Source organism: Sarcophilus harrisii, chromosome 1, assembly GCF_902635505.1.
Source record: "Sarcophilus harrisii chromosome 1, mSarHar1.11, whole genome shotgun sequence".
In the NCBI taxonomy this organism is placed as follows: Eukaryota; Metazoa; Chordata; class Mammalia; order Dasyuromorphia; family Dasyuridae; genus Sarcophilus; species Sarcophilus harrisii.
Window position 1 is genome coordinate 548,276,246 of NC_045426.1, and position 21,823 is coordinate 548,298,068.

The 21,823-nt window shown below is 35.8% G+C and overlaps 1 protein-coding gene across 1 annotated transcript; it reads left to right on the forward strand.

The window, feature by feature from the left end:
• The first annotated feature begins 3,684 nt into the window (after positions 1-3,684).
• On the forward strand, positions 3,685-21,505 carry MCUR1 (mitochondrial calcium uniporter regulator 1). Its single transcript, XM_012541628.3, has 9 exons — positions 3,685-4,380; positions 7,211-7,327; positions 10,261-10,364; positions 11,173-11,274; positions 12,721-12,762; positions 14,226-14,297; positions 16,708-16,761; positions 18,682-18,796; positions 19,136-21,505. The coding sequence occupies exons 1-9, from the start codon at positions 3,870-3,872 to the stop codon at positions 19,189-19,191; spliced, it is 1,173 nt and encodes a 390-aa protein (XP_012397082.3). The 5' UTR covers positions 3,685-3,869; the 3' UTR covers positions 19,192-21,505.
• The last annotated feature ends 318 nt before the right edge of the window (positions 21,506-21,823 follow it).

The window sequence follows — 21,823 nt, forward strand, 5'->3', positions numbered from 1 at the left end:
TTGCAACAATCAGGATTACAGAGTTTATATAACAAATCTATGGTGAATCCAGTCTAGTTTAGTGGTTTTATCCAGCTTTATTCAGCAGCACATGTAAAGGAACAGAGGCACCAAATGATCAGAGAGTAATCCAAATCTAAGGCTTGGCAAGGAATGCTTGGTGATACCTTAAGGGAGAAGGGATGAAAGAGAAGATGGGATAGAATCACACTAATTCACCAAAGGGTCAAGATGCAAGAGAATGTAGCTAGTGTAGCAGTGCTGGCCTGGGGGAGAACCGAGAGCTCAAAGGCTGTGAGGTTATAGTGTGGAAGAAAAACAGGGCTTGGCAAAGGCAAAGAGAGGTGAAATGACATTAGATTGTGATTAGATATGGAAATCTCAGAGCCCATGAACAAAGAAGTGGAATATTTGTGGGTGATGGCAAAATTAAGGTTATAATCTTTGTGCGTGACTAAAGTGGAGTGGAATAAGAGCATCAATCTGAATATTGTTTTTCCCTGGAATAAGCAAAGAAATTGGAGAGGAAAGAAAGACTGAGCCAGGAACTGAACTCATAGAGGAAGGGAGAGTATCCTACTAGACAACAACTATCAGAATTTTAATTGTGTGGAAGTTGTGGATCTAGTGGTAGGGGTAAAAGGAGAACCATGAAATAGCAATGAGGAGTAAAGAATATTCTAACTTCCCCATCTGGACCAGTGAGCTAGGGAATAAGTTTAAGTGTAGCCATTATGGGAAAAGGTGGCCAAGGAAGATAGTGTCCTAGGAGGGAACCAAGTCACAGGATGGAAGGTATGGGAATAGAAAAGATATGAGTTGTCTGTGAAATAGGCATTTCTTATTATTGTTCTGTAAGAAATGACCAGCAAGATGATTTTAGAAAGGCCTAGAGAGACTTACATAAACTGATGCTGAGTGAAGTGAGCAGGACCAGGAGATCATTATATACTTCAACAACAATACTATATGATGATGAATTCTGATGGACGTGGCCCTCTTCAAAAATGAGATTGAACCAAATCAGTTCCAATACAGCAGTAATGAACTGAACCAGCTACACCCAGCAAAAGAACTCTGGGAGATGACTATGAACCACTACATAGAATTCCCAATCCCTCTATTTTTGTCCACCTGCATTTTTTATTTCCTTCACAGGTTAATTGTACACTATTTCAAAGTCCAATTCTTTTTGTACAGCAAAATAACTGTTTAGACAAGTATACATATATTTAATTTATACTTTAACATATTTAACATGTATTGGTCAACCTGTCAACTGGGGGAAGGAGTGAGGGGAAGGAGGGGAAAAGTTAACAAAATGTTTTGCAATTGTCAATGCTGAAAAATTACCTATTCATATATCTTGTAAATAAAAAGCTATTAAAAAAAAAAAAGAAAAGAAAAGAAATAGGTATTCCTGAGAGCAAAGTGACAAGGCTGACTTTAGAACTGGGAAGGAGGAACTTGAAGAGAATGAGGATGAGAAATTGGGGGATAGACTTCTGAGATTCAGATTCACTGATATGGGAAGGGGATGAACCTGAGGGAGTTTATTAATCATTAAGGGAAGAGTTTAGATAGATTTTCATTATTGTTTCTTCGGGCATTTGGCAGCAAGGTATAATTCTCTCAAGGTCTTAGATAATTCAGATAAGAGACCCAATAGTTAGAGCCAAAGGAACAGAATTCCTGCTCCTCCAAGACACAAGACTAGACTGAAGATCTGATGGGATTTTTTCTTTGGAAAGGAGGAGTCTGAGACTAATGAAATGGCTTTTTCTCTTTAGGAAGGAGGCTGGAGAGAGATGTATATGTGTCTAATGAAATAGCATGAAGTCAGGAGACCCGCCCAGGGCTCCACACCCAGTTCTGTGTGAGGAGGAGGACCCTCATCTTGCAGGTTCCAAGGGCAGCTCTCCATCGCTATGGCATGATACCACTCTATGTAGCAAACAGTAAGTAAAATTTTCTTAATAAAATGAATTTAAAATGAAGGTTAAATCTCTTAAGTCAGATCCAGGCTTGGATGAAATATCTGGCAGTTCTGGCAAATGTCAGCAGGGATCTATGTAATATAATCTTTACTCACTTCTCTTTTTGAGGGCAGAAGGGAGGCACAAGAAAGACTGTGCTGGTGGATTTGTAATGCCAGAATTCATTTTTAGACCTAGTTTGCCCTTGTATAAGTTATAAATAGAAAAGACATTCCATTTATTTGAGGAAAATATCCAGACCTCCCCAAATTTTTTTCAAAATATAAACTTGATTTCTTTTGTACTATTACTTTTATTCTTTACCAAGCCTTACTTGTCTATGCAGGAGATTTTTTTATGATCTCATGATCTCACTTTATCTTTAGTTTGACCAGAAGCCTGAAACCTATCAATGTCAAAGAAATCGACACCCAGAATTTTGAGGTTCCACTTCCAACACAAACTGAAAACTCCATAGTTGCAATTTCCTGCTACATGACCCTCACTATGACTGTTCTGTCCCTAAACTGGGAATATTGATGAATATGCAATCCCAATAATCTCTAATAAACACTAGATGTTGATTTCAAGTACCCTTCTTGCTATTTCTCTGGGTTTCCAATTGGTTCACTATGTTCCAACTTGTCACATTTTCATCACTATGCTGCTTTAAGGCCATAAGGCCATGAACAAAAATCACAGCATACTTAGTGCTACCCTCAAACTTGGGAACATGCATCCTACCCTTGTTTTATTTCTGGCAATCAAACAAGTACTTAAAACTGGAAGGGACTTAGGAGGTCATGCATGTAGCTCAATACTACCAGTCAATTGCTTGTGTTCATGGGGAAAAGGGGAAATGTTGATAATGAATTAAAGTGGGAACTTGAGAATGGGGTAACTGTCTATATATGAACTCTTAAGAAAATTTTATCAAAGTCAAACATTAAAAATAAACACTGCATATAAAACTATGATCTTGCTACTTAGCCTAATTTTTTTAAATGTATTTTAACAAAGCAGTAACAAAGTTGCTCAGTTTATGTCTTATTGAATCTTGTTTTCTTGTGTATTTTTAATGTTTTTAGTGACTATCTTCTCTCCAGATCTCTTTCTCTCCTCTTCCTCCAGTCTTCTCCCTTTGTCCCTCTCTCTCCCTCTCTCTCCCTCTGTGTGTATGTGTGTGTGTGTCTGTGTGTTTCTGTCTCTATCTCTGTCTCTCTCTGTGTCTCTGTCTCTCTGTCACTGTCTCTCTCTGTCTCTCTCTGTGTGTATCTCTCTCTCTGTCTCTGTCTCTATCTCTCTGTCTCTCTGTCTCTCTGTGTCTCTCTCTCTGTGTGTCTCTGTGTGTCTCTCTCTGTCTCTGTCTCTCTGTCTCTCTCTGTCTCTCTCTGTGTGTGTCTCTCTCTCTGTCTCTGTCTCTCTCTGTGTCTCTCTCTCTCTGTGTCTCTGTGTGTCTCTCTCTGTCTCTGTCTCTCTGTCTCTCTCTGTCTCTCTCTGCTTTCCTAACTTGCCTTCATCTGCTGGGACCAGGGAGAAGGGGGCCAGAGGAAAGAGCCCAGGAATGACACAACCTCCCTGGTTCCACCGGGGGAAGAGGAGCCGGGCCTGGAAGCTGGCGGGAGCGACGCCCCGCCCCCTCGCAGCTCCAAGCCACACACCCCTGCTCTGGCGGCTGAGCCCGCCCAGAGCCCCAGACTCGGCCGCGCCCGCCCGCCCGCCCGGTTCCTCCACACCCGCCCGCCTCGGCAGGATAGGGCGGAACCGCGCCGGCGTCTGACAGCTGCAGTCTCCCATACTTGGACCCGACTCCCCGTTCCGCAAACCTAGCGCCACGGCCGGCCGCGGCAGAGGATGAAAGGGTACTGGCTCCAGTGAGCGAGCGCATCAGCGATGACCGGGGAAGCGGTCGCGGGCACCGGTCCGAACGGACGCCCGAAGGCCCGGCGGCGGCTGCTGCGGCTGCTGCTGCCCGGGAGGCGATGGGGGACCTATGGCGGCGGCTGTTTCCGGAGCCTCCGCTGGTTGTCGGCCTTCCCGGCGGGTGTCCGAGGGCTGCCCTCCGGCTTCTCCGTGGGCCTTGGCAGTCTGTCGCGCGCCTCCCCGCTGCTGTTTCTCTTCCTCGTGCCTTCCCCTCGGCTGGTGGCGACGGCGACCCCGCGCCGTCACCTGGGAGACTGGGAGCGCTCGCGCCGGAGGCCTAGCGAGACCATCGGGAGCCGGAGCCCGGCGGAGGAGCCTGCTCGCCTGCCCCCGCCGGCCGCCGCCGCCCCGGAGCCGCACTCCCCGGGTACGGGGCTGGGCGGCGGTGGCCGGGTGCGGTGGCCCGTGTCGTGCCTCGTCCCCGGCGGAGCCGGTCCCCTGCACCCGTGCAGTTTCCTAGTGTGGGCTCCTTCGAGGAGAGGTGAGGAGGTGGCGGGAACGGGAGAGTGGGGCGGCTGAGTGGGGGAGGCCCGCAGCCCCGGCCCCCGGGAAGGAAGTAGATGTCGCCGCCGCAGTCGGGGTCTCGCCTCCCAGAAAGAAGCCTCGGGAAAGGAGGAGAAGGAGGACGGGGTCAGCCGAGTTCATCGCTCTTATCAGAGAGAAAGAGAAAGCGCAAAGGGCGCTGGTCTCGCCCCTGACTCATGGAGCTGCGCTGACCTGGGTAGTCAGGTTGCTCTTTCTTACCCCCGCTGAGAAGAATCCATAATACCGCTAATCCCGTCCCCAGGGGGTGTGTGTAATAGTTTTTAATGGGTGGGCTCCGGGGGGAGGCCAGCGGCTAGGCCGGACTTGATTTTGGAGTTGGAATTGGTGGAAAGACACCTTTGCACTGATGTCCCCGGTTTCTGAATTTTTGTTTCACTTACAAATGAAATGAGCTTCTCTCCCCTCCTTTCTCAAGAGTATTATGGAGGGGGTGGTTTTCAGATTCCGAGGAGGGAAATGAAGAGAAATTTTTTTCCCCCTTATCCTCCACACCACTCCAGTTAACTTGAAACTTTGGAGTGCTGTCATTGCCGTATTAAGAAGTTCCAGTAGCCCTAAAACTAGTACTTTGCATCTTATGGAAATTAAAATTATCAAAGGTCGGTTGTACTGATGTCTTGAGGAGACTCGAGGGTGACGTTAGTCTTGTTTGTCCATGGTTCAGTAGTCTCTGGTCCCAAGGTCATCTAGCAGTTCTGAGCCAGAAACACTAGTTCTTAAAAGTAATGCGCCTTGACTACATAAATCGTGCCTGTTGTCGGCTCCCCTTCCTCCCTCCCCAATCCTACCCCCAAAGCCTGGGGGGAAACTGATTTGTGTACTATTCATAACCTATAGAATTGTGGGTTTCAAGTATGTTCTAGTTTCTCCCAATAATTTGCCAGCTGTCTTTCCGTTGTAAACACTGGCAAAGCCAATAATCATATAACTTTTTTGGCCTTCAGGCCAAAACCTCCACACCTTAAATTGATGTTAAATTTTTCAGTAATGACCAGTAAATAAGTTATAAGAGAAAAATGAGGGAGACAAAAACAAAAAGGACCCAGCAAGGAAATATTCAAAGTTCGTACTCAGTAATAGGTTAATGGATTAAGCCTCTGTTCACTGCTCGCTGGTTTGTTTTGCTATTTTTTATGTGGCCTTTGTATTTTCAAGAAGATATGTTTTGAAAATGAAGAGTTAAACTGATCGTAAACCATTTAAAATTGATTTACAAATTGATCAGAGCTGGAAGGAGACCTGAGAGTCCATGTAATCCAACCTCCTTATTTTACAGATGTAAAAATCTGGGGAAGTACCCAGGAAAATAAATTGACTTGTCCAAGGTCACAAAGGCACAGTATTTGGTATAATTGGAAGCCAGTTCCTTTGCTCTTTCCATTGCTTCCTTTTTTTTTTTCCCCAAGAAATATTCAAAATATTCCTTTTAATAAACTCAGAGCTGTTGAGAAAAACTAAACAGACTGAACCTTGTTGAAACTTTAATTCAATGAAATCCATTCATTTTAGTTGATTGCATATTGGTATCCCAAATAATAAATGTGTTGCCATTAAGAATATAATTATCTGAAGTCAAAAACAATTTCTACTTCTAATCTATGGTAGTAAGGATGACAAATGGACCAATTATTTAACATTTGGACCAAGTTCTTTTTATTATAATCTGCAGTCCAAAATCTACAAGTAGTATTCAAAGCGGGATCATTTTTTGCTTAGAAAGCATTTGCAGCTTTTTTAAAAGTCTTCATAAATGACTACCATATTAGAAATTGGAATTGGAAACATCTAGTACCAAAGATCTTGTTGATATTTTTGCAAGACTCCAGGGAAGGAAAATCATCAGTTTTAATAAAGTGGAAGGTGAGAGAGATTTCTTTCTCATTGTAGGCTAGACCCAAAATCTAAGCATAAAAGTAAATGAAATAAAGTCCCATTTTGCTACCAGATTTTAGGAAGTTTAGGTAAAAATAAGAGAAGGTATTATTGTATCTTTCATTATTTCCATTTTCATAAAACCATAAAATCTTGTAATTTGAAAGGAGCAGTCTAGATTATCTGCTCCAAATTCCCATTTGTGAAAGAATTCCCAGAGGTAATATCCCTGCTATTCTGAGTTTTCTTTTGCAATATTAAGGGGATAGAGACAGTTTGTGAAGTTTCTTTTCCAGCTTCTTTGATGATTTTTGTGGCTGAAGATTCTAGGACCTTATACTTAAGAGTTGGGATTAATGGAAGTTCATGAATGGTTCACCTGTGTGTTAAAAGTATTTTTAAAAGCTATAAGCTATGATAATCATAATAAATGTGGAAATATATATATAGAAGAATTGCACGTGTTTTAACATATTGGATTACTTAACTGTCTGGAGGGGAGAGAGGAAGCAAAATTTGGGACACAAGGCTTCACAAGGATGAATGTTGAAAACTATTTTTGCTTATATTTTGAAAATAAAAGGCTATTATTAAATTTTTTAAAAGGATATAAGCTGGGCAGTTAGATGGTGCAATGGATAAAGTACTAGCCTTGATGTTAGGAGGATCTGAATTCAAATTCAGCCTCAGAATTTGAACTTACTAGCTTAAAACACTTACTCGGTGTGTGACCCTGGGCAAGTCAATCCAATTGCTTTGTCAAAATGTGTGTGTGTGTGCTGTTTGATAAGAGTCTTTCTAAGGTAATAAATTTATTTCACAACATTCTACTGCCTCTGCTTGCTATTAAATTCATTTTGTTTTTTGGCCTCGTGTTTTCTTTTTCTCTCCAGATCTGTGCATTTCTGCTAGGTCACAACAAGAAGCAAAAAAATTACCTTGGTTCTCCTCAGGAAATAAGAAACTCTACTTTGATACCCATGCTGTGGTGCGTCTTCTGGAGGAAAAAGGTAATTCTCTTAGATATTGGTTGCTCAGAAATAAAGAATTTTAACACTACTTCATTTACTTTCTCACCTAAACTATTAAATTTGTTATTATTCTTAAATATGAATGTTGTTTTGTGACAAAGGAACATATAGGAAAAATGCCACTACCTTGAAATTATAAACTGCGGCAGGGAATTGGAGAGAAACATCATTAATCAATTCAAGAAAGTTTCACTTTACATTCTTTCAGCACATTAATTTTTTCATTATTATTTTTTAACACATTGCTTTATGAATTATGTTGGGAGATAAAAATCAGAGCAAAAGGGAAAAACCATGGGAGAGATAAAAAAAAATAAAGGAGTGAACATAGCATATGTTGATTTACATTCAGTCTCCTTAGTTCTTTTTTTGCATGCAGATGGCATTTTCTGTCCAAAGTCTATTAAAATTGCTTTAGGTCACTGAAACACTGAGAAGAACCCAGTCTTTCATAGTTGATCATCTTAGCACATTAATTTAGAAGAGTTCTCTATGACTCCTACTATATAGAAGCCTACCAACAAAGAAAATAGAAACCTTACAAATTTCAAACACATGATAATTCTGATATAATTTATAATTATGTCAATTAGTTGTCAATACTAATAGGAGAAAAATAGTCAATCCCACCATCTTGATAGTTTCAATAAGATTTGAATCTAGATTGTTTTATTTTACCCATAGATATAAATGAAAACTTTTTAATAAAGCAGACAAAATAGTTGGTAAATTTCTTATTCTGAAGAAAGTTGCAATAGCATCACTATGCAAAATGAAATACCATTGATGTAAATTTAGACACTAGTCACCAAAATTCATGGTTCTCATAGCAATATGTCCGTAGGACAGTTTAAGCAGTGGTTTTATTCAGTCTAAGAATGCTTTTAAACTTTGCATTTTTGGGCTGTAAGAAATTGCATGTAGTGAAATTAACACATGTTATGTGTATACAGTTGCTTATGTAAAGATACCTTTTAAAAATAAAAGGAAATAAGCATAATTAGCTAAAAAATAAATGAACGAGTTTAAGATGAATAGATCTTTATTGAAATAACTGTAGCTTTAATTTTATTTCATCGTATGGTTATTTAACCAATTGTCATCTACATTTGTAGAAAATGGGTTTTTGAGCATGCTTAAAAAGAGGTGAGGAAATGAAAGAAGCACTTTATAAGTACTTTTTGACTCAATGGTCAAACAACTCTTCATATCTCATATTTATCAAGTGTTTACTATATACCAGGTACCATACCTGGTGCTAGAAATACAAATCTGGTGAATGAAACAAGGCAAGAAATTTAAAGTCTATTCAGGAGTAGAGGAAAATATAATGGTGAAATGGCTAACTCCACAATCATGATTGGAGAGGAATGGAAGTCAGGTCAGGCGGAATGAAAAGATTGGAGAGATGGATAGGGGCAAAGAAATTGAGGAGAAATGAGGCTAAGGGATTAATGAAATGATAGGAAAGATCTCTCCAGTCTCTGCCTCAACTTCAATCCTTCATCACCATTTGCTTAAGAGATATTGCATACTGGGTTTGAAGATATCTCAAAATCAGCATGTCCAAAACAGAACTCATTCTCTTTCCTCAAAACCTAGTCCTCTTCCAAACTTTCCTATTTCTGTTGAAAATACGATCATTCTTCTAGTCTCCTCTGTGGATAATCTCTCATGTCTGACCCTTCTCTATTCAAATCTCCACCCCCTTAGTTTAAATCTTTATCACTTTTGCCCAGATTAATTTGATAGCTTCCTAATTGGTCTTTTTGCCTCAAGTGTCCCCCCACTTTGATTCATCTTCCATTCTGCTGAAGTGCTAATTATTTTTCTTCTCAGTAAAGTCAACTTCTCTGTTTAGCTTTAAAGCCCTTCAGAACCTAACCCCATCCTCTCTTTTCAGACTTATTGTACAATCCTACATTCTGTGATCCAGCACTTCATTTCTCATCTCCATATCCTTGCATTGGCCTCCCCCTACCCAACCCATTCCTGGAATACACTCACTCCTGATCTCCACTTCGTAGAATCCTATCTTTCTTTAGGACACAGCTCAAGCACCATCTTTCTCATGAAACTTTTAATAACTCCCTAATTGCTGGTACCCTTTCTTCTACCTTGTAATTAGCTATTTTGTAATTATTTTAATTGGCTTTATATTTATTCTATATATATTTACATATATGTAAATATATATGTATATGTGTATATATATTATCTCCCCTTTGGAATGTAAGCTTCTTTTGAGTAGCATATAGCACAATGCCTGGCCCATAGTAGCAACTTGATATTCTTAAATCACAGGTCAGACCTTATTACTATTTTGCCAAAAAAAACTCTAGTGGTTCCTTACTTATTACTTCTAAGATGAAGTAAAATTCCTGGCATTTAAAACCCATCACAGTCTGCTTCCTGCCCACCTATATCTTCTGTTTATTTTGTATGTTTTTTAAATTTACTTTAATGGGTACATGCTGTTTCCTCAGATAAAATTTAAGCTCTTTATAATATAATAAAAAGCATTGATGCCATAATTCAGATTTCATCTTTTATGCTTACTACCTGTGTAATCTGGGGCAAGTTCATTAGCCTTCCTAGTTCTTAGTTTTCTTATCTTTAAAATGAGATGTTTACACTGTATCTTTTCAAATTCCCTTTTTTCTGTAGATTTATGAAGAACAGAGACTCTTTTGAGTTTATTTATTTATTTGATCTTTGTATCTCCCAGATACAGAAATATTTTCTTATTACTATGGGCACAGATACAGATTGATCATGGGATTCCAAAAGTAAATAAATAAAGCTGTTACTGTAAAATATTTCCTTTTCTGTAGTCTTTATTTGGGGTATTTATTTGAAGGTTCATTCCAAGGCATATGATTTTCCTGAATATAGTTGTTTTATTTATTTAGGATTTACCACTCAACAAGCAGAAATCATTGTCTCTGCATTAGTGAAGATCATGAACAACAATATGGAGGTTGTCAGCAAGGATATGGTCACCAAGGTGCATCAGGTTAGATGAGAGGAAAATCTTCTAGATTTGTGGGTGTTTTATGCATTTTCAAATAAATAAATTGATGTATGTATATGTGTATCTTTAGTATGCTATATTGTGTTTTGAGCGCCTGTGTTCAAATGGAAAGTAGTCTCCAAAGTTCTCAGAGACAAAGAAGTTCAATGCTATAAAAATGTAACTATTGAAAACAAAAATGTAACTGCTTTTCCTGTAGTTGCTGGTTTGATGTGGTTTGGGGAGCAAGAAGAGAAAGAAAAATTAAATTGTCTTCAAAGCTTTTCTACTAATACTTAATAGCTAAACATATATATATATATATATATATATATATATATATTTCATTTAAATTGATATGAAAAACCATTCTATAAATGATCATTAAAAAAAATCAACATAAGCTATTTTCTCTCGTTTCAGCACAATGACTCACAACTCTTGTGAGACTAATATAAATTATAAAGATATATCTTGGAAAGAACAATATATATAAAATGCACTTTAAGATTTGAAAAACATTTTACATGTTTGATGTAAACTAAGTATTAAAGAAGATTATTGTTCTTGTTTTAGTAAATTTAGAAGGTGACCAAAAATCAAGTATTTGTTCTTAAATTATAATTGGACATTTTCCATTTCTTGATTTTAATTATCCCCTTAGGTGGTAGTTAACAGCTGTTATGTTACATTCAGACCTTCTAGACATGGATAAAAAGTATCTACTTTTGACCACAATTCCAGAGAGAGGTTATAAGTTGAACACTCTGGTAATATAAGTCAATTATGTATTGGCATTTTTTTTCCCTAGGAGATCACTGTACAGCAGATAATGTCTCAGATTGCGGGTGTCAAAAAGGATATGATCATTTTAGAAAAGAGTGAATTTTCAACCCTCAGAGCAGAAAATGAGGTAAACCTATGGAACTCCTCTTTTATAGTAAAACACTTTAATAATTAGTATAAATTTTAAAATTCCTTATTAAGTGAAATAGAAATCTCATAATACTTCAAAGTAGAGGCAATTCTTTATGCAGTGTACCCCTTAAGCCATCTGGTGAAGCCTATAAATATCTCAGAAAAATGTTTGTCATTGCATAAAATAAAATACTTAAGATTATAGACTTTTGGAATTCATGGGAGCCATCTGAAAATGGCTGCTGGAGATCCAACCCAGACTTGCAGAATGTATCTCCTTGTGTGAGAGGAAGATACAAGGAGACTGAGAGGCAGTTGCTGTTTTCTGACCTCTCTGACTGAGACTCCGTTGGGTTGTCTCACCTCCCTCCTCTTCCCTCTGCCTCCAATTTATCTCATTCCCAGTCTGCAACACCTCTGTCAGCAAAGGCTGCCCTGCAACTCCTTCAGATGCTGTGATCCACAGCTGTGGAGGCTCTCGGAGAATTGACCTGCTCCTTAACAATGACAAAATTAATTCTACTAAAATACAGTTTTCAGATTTTTTTAAAAAGTTCATTGACAGGTTAAGAAACACCCCATCCCCCCACCCCCTAGGGTTTGAAGTCCAAGTTCCATGTTAGCTGTTGATATTCAATTATATATAACTCTTTGTGATTCCATTTGGGATTTTTTTTAAGTAGTGATTTGCTATTTCCTTCTCCAGCTCATTTTACAAATGAAAAATCTGAGGCAAACAGTTAAGTGATTTGCTCAAAGCCATACAACTAGTAACTAAGTGTCTGGGTCCAGATTTGAACTTGCAAAGAGTCTTCCTAACTCCAGGCCCAGCACTTTATCTATTGAACCACTTACCTTCCTTCTGTGGTAATTACTGGTTCACAATTTACTATTTAAATGAAAATGTTGCATTTGTTGTAGCTTATTAACTCATAGGCTTTAGCAACTGTGTATATTCTTAATCCTCCTCAAAAAAAAAAAAAAATCTAAAAAGGGCCAAATTCCTTTGGTCTCAGCCTCTTAGGTAATTCTTTTCTTTTGGCCAAATGTCAATTTAAAACTATCAAAAAAACATCTTTGAAAGTTGTAATTTAAGATTACATCTAGGGTTAAAGTAGCTAGAAAAAACTTGAATGAGATTCTGAAAAAGAGGAAGGTTCAATCTTAGAGGTTATTTAATATTTATTAATACACATTTTCTTTTAAAAAATTATATATTTAACATAATAGTATGGTTATTAATACACTAGATTGGAGGGAATTTTGACAAAGTGAATTGTCTTGAACAGACCTGAAATTATAAAATTGGAAGAGAAAGAAAAAATATTCTGTTCCAAGAGAAAGAAACTGAATTCTAACATTTTTTCCTTTTTCATAAAACTTTAACTTGATATATATACATATGTAATACTTATATTTGTTTCTTTTTTGATGTTTTTAGAAATTAATACTTGAACTCCAGCAGTTAAAACAGCGAATGATGGTAAGATTTTTTTTCAGTAATAATAGTCATTAATGAATACAGTTTTTAAAGTATTTATTACACTAGAAGGATTAGAATTTTAAAATACCTCAAAGAACCAAGGCACATCAATTGATACAATGTTGTTATTTTGTTTTGTTTTTAATTCATGAGGAAAAGAAAATAAGGATACTAAAGAGAACCTTTTCTATTTCAAAGTTATCATAAAAGCTATTTTTTTTTTAATTCAAAAGTTGACTTGCCAGGTCTTTTTGGTGTTTAGTTTGTTTAAAAAGAAATAATCTCAACAGTAGCATTTGGGAGCCTATGCTAAAAAAAAAAAAAAAAAACAATCAATGGCTCATCTCAGCTTTCTCTTCATCAAGCATTTGTATTTTTACTAATATTTGAGAATTTCTTTAAAATTATGAGGACTTCATAGATGACCTTTTATATTAGAGAAGCCCATAATTTTAATTCCCTGATCTGTGTATCCAGTCCTAACCACTATCTTGAGCATAAATCTTCTGTCACCAACTACATTGTGAACATCTTGAGCTGGATATCCAATAGATAACCAGCATGTCCAAAACTGAGCTCATCGTCCTCTCCTCAGTCACTCACTTCTCTCTTCCCAATTTTCCCATTATTGTTAAAGGTGCCATGTTCTCTGTTACCCAGACCTGCGGCTTCCAGGATGTCCTGTTCTCACTACTCCATATGGCTAATTGGTTGTAAAACCTTGTCATTTCTATCCTCAGAGCATTTTTCACACGTGTTCCCATATCTCCACGCATGCTGATGCCCTCATCACTTCACACCTGCATATTGCAGTAACCTTTTCTTTGGTCTCCCTACTTCAGTTCTCCAGTTCTCCTCACTCCAGTCCACTTGCGGCTCAGCTGCCAAAGGGATTTTTCCTAGTATATAGGTCTGTCCATGTTACCCTTTCTATTCAATTATTCAGTGGCTCTCTGTTACTATTTGGTAACTAATGCCTTTTACAACCTGCGACTGTGTGATTCTTCAGAGGAGACAATAGTTTAAACTTTGTGTGTGTGTGTGTGTGTGTGTGTGTACACATATCAGCCTATACTAGTGTACATCAAAGGTTGAACTTAAACCCATATCTTCCCAAATATAGGGTCACTTAAGTTCATCTTTATTAATTCACAGTGTCATGTGAAAAATGAGTTTTTCGAACAAAAAAATGGCTCAAGGAGTTTAGACTTTTACAGTCTATTAGGTGATAAGTATGTTTTGTATTTTTAAAAAATACCCACCATGCTTTCTATAGCACTTCTAAATATTAAGTATTTCTATGTAAAAAAAAAAAAAAAGGAATTTGTCTTCATAGATATGAGTTAAGTAATATTCTACTTAAATAGAATTGAGTAACATCTGTTTTTTGATTCCGAGCCTTCTCTGATGTTTTATTGTTTATTTTTTTCTCTAACTCTCTTTTTTCTCACTTTGCCTTCCAGGATGAAATACTTAAAGTCCGAGCAGATAATAAATTGGATTTCAACCTAGAAAAGAGCAGAGTAAAAGAATTGGTATGTCCTTTCAAATTGATTTGTTATTTTAAGGTAAAATTCTAAGTGAAACCTGAATTTGCATGAAGTTTGAATATTTAAGACCATCCTATGCATAATTCTCTAGCAGGGTTGAATGCAAGCAAAATCTTTTATTTGATGTTTGGAATTTTAAAACTTTCCTCAAGTCTCCTTGCACCCTAAATTTCAAAGTATCTGTTGGATTGGTTCTTATTCTACCTGCAGGAGCTTTTCTTTCACTTAATTAGGCATATGTCATAAGAATGAAAATTTAAAACTTAGTCAAAGTGATCTTGGAGGCTTTGATGAAGTATTTGAATTGAGAGTATACTTTTAAACTGTTAGCATGTCACCTAAACTTTAATATGAGGGTTGTATTTAATTCCAGTCTTATATTGAATAAGATTAAGTATCTTCAGAATCTCAGAAAAAATTAAATCATTTTGATAAAATGAACTAGAGTAATATATTTAAATTATAAACTAGCACTCTTGTTTTTTGTTTCATTTTGTAGTTATATTCTTTGGCCTCAGGTTAACTTAATAACTTAATAACAGGTAAATATTTTTAATAATAAAAATAAACAGTGAGTTTAGTGATCTAAGTAGAACTCTATGGAATTCAATATGGCTCATTTCTCATTGTCTTTCTTGCTAAAGCATGTAGGATTCTAAATTGTCTTTTATTGGCATAAGTCTTGCCATACACAAAACTAATTGATTTAAAACAAAATAATTTTAGCTTTTGTTTTTTTCCTCTTCACATTTTTCTCATATATCCTAAGTCTATGCATCTTTGAGATCAAAGGACAGTTACTTTTTTAGTGACTTAGACTTAGAAGTCTTAAATATCAACTGTACTTCAAATTCCTACCATGTGCAAAATGGCCATCAGTATATGACCAGTTTCTAAAGGAAAACATACTTTTTTCTTGTACCTTTTAGTTTTTATAATTTTGCAAGTAAAAAACTATATTTACCCTTAGATAGTCTGTTCTTTAATCTAACCTGTTGTAGGGAACACTTGCAGTTGGGGAAGGTATTAAAAATGTGGGCAAAACCAGTGAAATGTAGATCTGTTTTTTCCCTGTTTGAAGGTCTGTCTATCCTAGTTATTTTTCAGCTGAAGTCATCAAGAGTAGTTGTATGTTTCCATGGAGCTATTGGTTAGATGCTTAATATAAACACTAGATTACTTTTATTATTCTTCAGCTTATTTATTCCCTTTTGCATAATAAATGAAGCAATATCATATATTCTCATGGAAAGGAGATTTCTTAACATTTAGATGGTAAGGATAGAGCAGTAAATAAATGCTAGAAAATAATACCATGTTACCCTCTAGTAATGAGCTTCCTTGTACTGGACTTATACCTTAAAAGATGAGGGTGACCATTATCTACTCATGATACTTGACTGATACCTGCTTCTAAGATTCCTTTTAGTTTGAGATCCCTCCTTCATCACTAATCTTATTCTTGTTTTGTTATTCTTTAAATATGGAAAATGTAATGGAATTTTTTTAATGTTAGGCATTTCATATGATGTTTGAAAAATAATAAACTAAATTATTTCTACTCATCACCAAAACCACAAATTGTCTCTTACCTAAGCTCATTTCAAAAATTCCAGTCACTTGAGTAATGTGACTATATGTAATCTGCATGCCAAAAAACTGTACTAAACTACAGCCAAAGGGAAAAATACAAGCCTAATTCGAAATATTGTCACTCACTACAAAGTAGTATCAACTATAACTTTGTTTTATAACTCTTTTATAAAGAATTTTATAAAGAGTTATATTTGACACCTGACAAATGAAAAAAATCTTGTTGTTTTCTCACTGTGATTATATGAGTTAAAAATATTTAATAATCCATAAAATTTGTGTAATTTGGCATGTAAATCAACATATACTGTTTTAAAAATCTTTTTCCCCATTCTTTCCATCCAGGCCTCACCCACCTGATTAGTCATCATCTAATATATCTTGTATTGTTCTTCCCAAAAGTTAAATCTTTCAGGAGAAATGAAAATAGAGATAAAAGTGTGAGTTGAAGGAAAAGATTCCCAGAATTGGGATGTTACATTTGAAGGATTAGATATCTTATCGACAGTTAATAGTATATCCCTAAAATAAAAGTAATATGGCTGCAGTTCTATTGGTAAAGATGCTGAAATGGTTTTCCATTTCCTTCTCCAGCTTTTTTACATGAAAAGTTAAGATAAACAAGGTAAAGTGACTTGCCCAGATTCACACGGTAAGTGTCTGAGGTTAGATTTGAACTCCAGAAGATGAGTTTCCTGACTCCAGGATTGGCTCTCTATCATAATATTCATTATGACACTAGAGAAAAAGATAAACAGGAATGAACTTACATTCTAACTGAAGTTAAATTTTATCTTTTCAGTATGCATTGAATGAAAGGAAGCTACTTGAAGTGAGATCAGAAGTATTAACATTGGTAAGAAGTGAAACTGAATATTGTGCTAAATCTTAAATTCACATTTGCTTCCTATTATGACTAATATGTTAGTGGATAATATGGTAAAATTATGAATTGTGGCTCAGTGATGGTAGAATAAGTTCTTAAAGAAGCAAAATCCCTTCTTAAGTACTAGCAAACATTACGTAGCTTTTATACTTTTAATTCATTTTGTAATTATCAAGAAATTGTCCCTGCTTTTCTACCATTTCATGAAGACTCCCATGAAGTCTCACATAAGAATTATAGAGCCTCAAAATTTGAAAATTAATTGAGTGGCTAAAATATCTCAAAAGCAAAGATACATGAATCCTGTTGGGCATACACCTATATCTTAGAAATGAAGAGTAAAATAATAGAATATGATTAATATTGACATTTTTGCTTAGTGGTAATTTTGTCAAAGAGGGGATTGTCCATTCCCAAAATAACTGATGAATCAGTGAATTAATCCAAAATTAATAATTTTTTTTTTCAAGAAAAGGAACTAATAGTTAAATAGAATTGATTTCCTCTTTAGTTATTTTTAAGCTGACATTTACTAATTCTACATAAGGATAGGTTAGGAAAATGGCTGCTTTTTTGTTGCAGAAAACTATAAGATTTGTAATTTCATTGGAAAGCCTGTTTGAAGTACCCTGGGGAAGAATGACTTCTCCATTGGGGTTTAGGGAGGATAACTGTTGGGGATTGGTGATACAAAGAGCCTTGTTTGTTTCACTTTTTAAACCTATTATTTGTTTTCTTATACCTTTTCATTTTATGTAATGTTTATCTGGTTCATACTAAGACCTCTCTTTAAAATGTAAGAGTGATGGGATTGGATAATACTCAGATAAATGAATAATCTCTACACTTCATCCTGAACCATCTGGATACTAAAATACAATAGTAATTGATGCTAAGCATCAGGAAGAACCTTCCTTTTCTAAAAGATTTTTCTGTTTCCAGAAGGCAACTTCTCTCTTCTTCTGTGTCTAGAGCCTGAAGTTTTCATCAGTTTAAAAATATGATCATTGAAAAAAAGGATTATGATTGTAAGAGTGTCAATTGAGCTTGATTTCCTTAGCTCAGATTTGCTTATGAGTTGACTGCTAGATGGATTAATGGGTAAAGCTCTGGACTCAGGGAGACTGAAGTTCAAATCCTGCCTCAAATACTAGCTGTGTGACCTTAGACAAGATACTTCTCTTAGAACCAGTTTCCTTAATTATAAGTACTATGACAGCACTTACTCCCAAGATTGTTATTAGATCAAGTGAAATAGCATTTTAAGTGCTTTTACACATCTTAAAATAGGGTGGAAATGATGGATATTAGTTTTGAAGCTAAATACAATGATGTCTAATAGAAAACTGTGCTTATCTAAAGATCTGCCTAAGGTCACACAACACTCTTGTTTTCAGATTAACTTCATATAAACATTGTGGAATTCTTTCTTCTATGATCATTAATATAGGGACTGTTGTTGGGGGTTTTGTTTATTTTATTTTTAAGCTCAAGAAATGGTCTTTGCCATTATTATACTCATAGCCTAATTAAAGAATCAGAATTTGTAGACCAATTGGAGGAAAGTATATTCAAAAATGCGTTAGAAACAAGATATGTATGTTGGGAGGATTCTCAAATGTGTACTAATTTTTCTTTCATTTGTACCCTATAACATCCCTGGAGATATTCTCTTAAGTGGAGAAACTGAGGCTCAGAGTTTTGTGTTAAAGACAAGATTAGAATGCAGGTTATCCTCCCTCCCAAGTCCAGTACTCTGTCCAGTAAAACGTACTACTTCCCATAGTGTAGTAGAATCATGTCAAACTTCTTAAATTAGATGTAGGAGTTCAATGGGACCTGATACCTGTAGTTATGTAATGTCATTCATTTTATCTCTTTCTTTCAAAGCAAGCACAACAACTCCGGGCTCTTACTCAGACAGAGAGAAAGATAGATACTGAAGTTGCTGGTCTGAAAACTATGCTTGAATCACACAAGCTTGATAATATTAAATATTTAGCAGGTAAGATGTTCTGCCTTTAGGCCTGCTATAAATGATGTTATATTAATTTTTATACATTAGATTTAGTATCGGTTTTTTTCTTTTTTAAAAAAAGTACATTCCTTCACATTTTGGAGTTTATAGATAGGGTTGTCTTTGCTCACATTTGAGCTGCTATAGGTTTTACAAATAAATATTTCATAAAAGATAGAAGATTATTGAATTGCTAGTTTGCTGTGAGAAGAGGGAAAGGTTATAAATGGTTTTATATATATAAAGGTTATATATGTGTACTAATATTCCTTAAAGCAGATGTTAAAGGAACTAATAGTTTTTTCCTTACTGTTTTTTTAAAAACAGGTTCTATATTTACATGCCTAACGGTAGCTTTGGGATTTTATCGTCTATGGATTTAAGTGCCTCCTTAAAGGAACCTGTCTTGTCTTGCCTTAAGAATATAAGGTTATTAATTTTTCCTTGTTTCACATGTTAACCTTGGTTTTTATTTTATTTATGCTATTTTTATGCAAATTATGATTTTTACTGACTTGAAAGTGCCAGGGAATACATTTTGTGGCTCTTTATCTTTTTGAAATTTTTTGATCTCACTGATATATTTGTGAAGAAGATACCATTGGCTGAAGTATTGAAGAACCTACTCACTTTGACGAGAGTGATGTTTTCCTTTCATATTCTTTGAGGACTTTACTATTAAAAAATCATGATGGTTTTATGAGTGACAAAGAATCACAGACTAATCCAGAATCACAAAATTTCTTTCTTGACCCAAGCTTCTAGCAGTGAATATATTTTAGTGCACTGTACCACTCTGTTTTTATTTCAGTGCAGTTTGCTGAAACCTGGGGTTGATTGTCATATTCACTAAACAATTTAATTAATGTAGTATTTGCTGTGACATCTAACCAGAAAATCATGTTGACTAACAGAGGATGTTGGCATAGTTTGGAATTGTTTCTTCTATCTCTTGAAGTACTCTGGAGTTTTCTTTTCTTCTTCTTTCCATATTTTTCAATGGCGTGCCTAGGGAACTAATACTCTAATTTTCTAGTGACCTTGATAAAGGATTCTTTGATAGCATTTAATGTCTTCACAGTTTTTTAGTTTTCCATCCTAACTTGGAATCTTATTGTTCCAATATTTTTTTTCCTTTAAATGTTTTGCCCCTACATCTAAGGATTAGGAAAGCTTGGAATATTTTACATCCATTATTTCATTTTTTAGAGCTTTCTAGCCAGAATGCCTTGCAAAATCTTTTCTATTCTAGCCTCAGGAAGCTCTAGCCTGTGCAACTGACTGCAACTGAACAGAACAGAACTCTGCCCTACCTAGGGAAAAAAAAAACTGGATTGTCATAATTTCAGAGAATAGGGGTGAGAGGTAGTAGAGAGCAAATTGTAGAGTCATTGTATCTCCTCTAACTGTAATGTCTGGATGTATACACATAAAAAAATCTTGCTCTGATTAGATAACTATTGAAAATAAAGACCTAGAAAACAGCAGCATAGATGTCTCTAGAATCTAGGGTACGACATAAAACAAAACACTTAAAATGAATACTGATTTACTAAGTTTTGCTTTCTTTTTGATGTGGGGTATGTTTGTGAATATTTCAGTCTTTATTAGGGTGGCATGGGAGGGATCTTTTCCAGTCATGTCTTTAGAAATAGAGATATAACCAAGACAGCCAAAAACCATTTATCACTCTTTTAATCTTCCACTAATGTGTCACCTGTTAGTATATTTTATAGAATTTCTCCTTTGGAAGCAGTGTTTCAGTTTAAATTACTATGTTCTTTTTATTATCACAGCTGGATGTCTACTTTAATATCTAGTAAAGGAGTATGAATGTATCCATTGTTTCCTTCAAGTGTTTTAAATACCTCTTTTGAGAAACAAGTCAGAGGAGAGGGATTTTACTGAAACTAGAAGTGTGATTGGAATTTGACATTAAAGATTTCATCAAAGTAAAATCCTGAATGCTTTTTCTGAGCAATAGTCAATATCTCCAGCTTTAACCTGGCTTCTCTCTCCTATTACTTCCGAAGATGTTCTTTGCTCCTTGTTTTTATACTTTGATAATTTCACAAATCTGTTATTTCACTGATGTGAACTCTCCACCAATGACATAAATGAATGGGTTTTATCTAAAATTTGTTTCTTATCTAGCACCTGGCACAGTGCTCTATGCAAATTAGGTGTTCAGTAAATGTTGCTTGAATTTAATCAAAATATATAACAGATACTTCCTCAGTTGTCTTATCTCCTTCCCCCACCCCAGCACTTCTGCCCTATAATTAACCCATGTCAGTATTGACAGATACTTTTATTATTATTCCTTTGAGTCACATGGAACTCTTATAAAAGTATTTCTGTCATCTTATTTTTTAAACATCTGAGGACCCCCTGAACTAGGTCTTAAATTGATCAAGTCTTTTTAAATAATTTAGCACAAAAGTTGGTGATACTAGAACAAAAGTGTATTTTTGGAAACAACTCTTTCATTTATGTATATGACTTGTCTCTTACTCTTTGGGGTCTCTTATATGTATACTATTTAAAACAAATTGTCTTTTTCCATTTCTAAATAATTTCTTAACTATATTATTCAGTGATGTTCAATTAAATTTAAATATATAAAGAGGGGAAACAACCTTTGTAATAGAAAGCATGAATATTTTTTAATATTTAAAATAAAATACTTGGACAACATTTTGTGACTATTGAATTTTTTTCTAATCATAAAAGTCAAAAATTAAAACTGTTTTCTACCCTGTTCCTCAAACCCTCTGATTTAATTCCTTAGCTTCCTTAAATTTATGGCCTGCTCCTTCATTCCACCTCAACTATTCAGGAATGATCATATACTATATACCCACAAGTATATCATTTCCCTAAGTAGAAACTCTGACATCTGTCTCACCATAATCACTTATTGTTCTTCTCCCTGTCACTTCCCTCCCAAACCTACTCTATTTAATCAAGATTTCTAATCCATTTATCCTACAATACTTTCTAGTACCTCTCCCT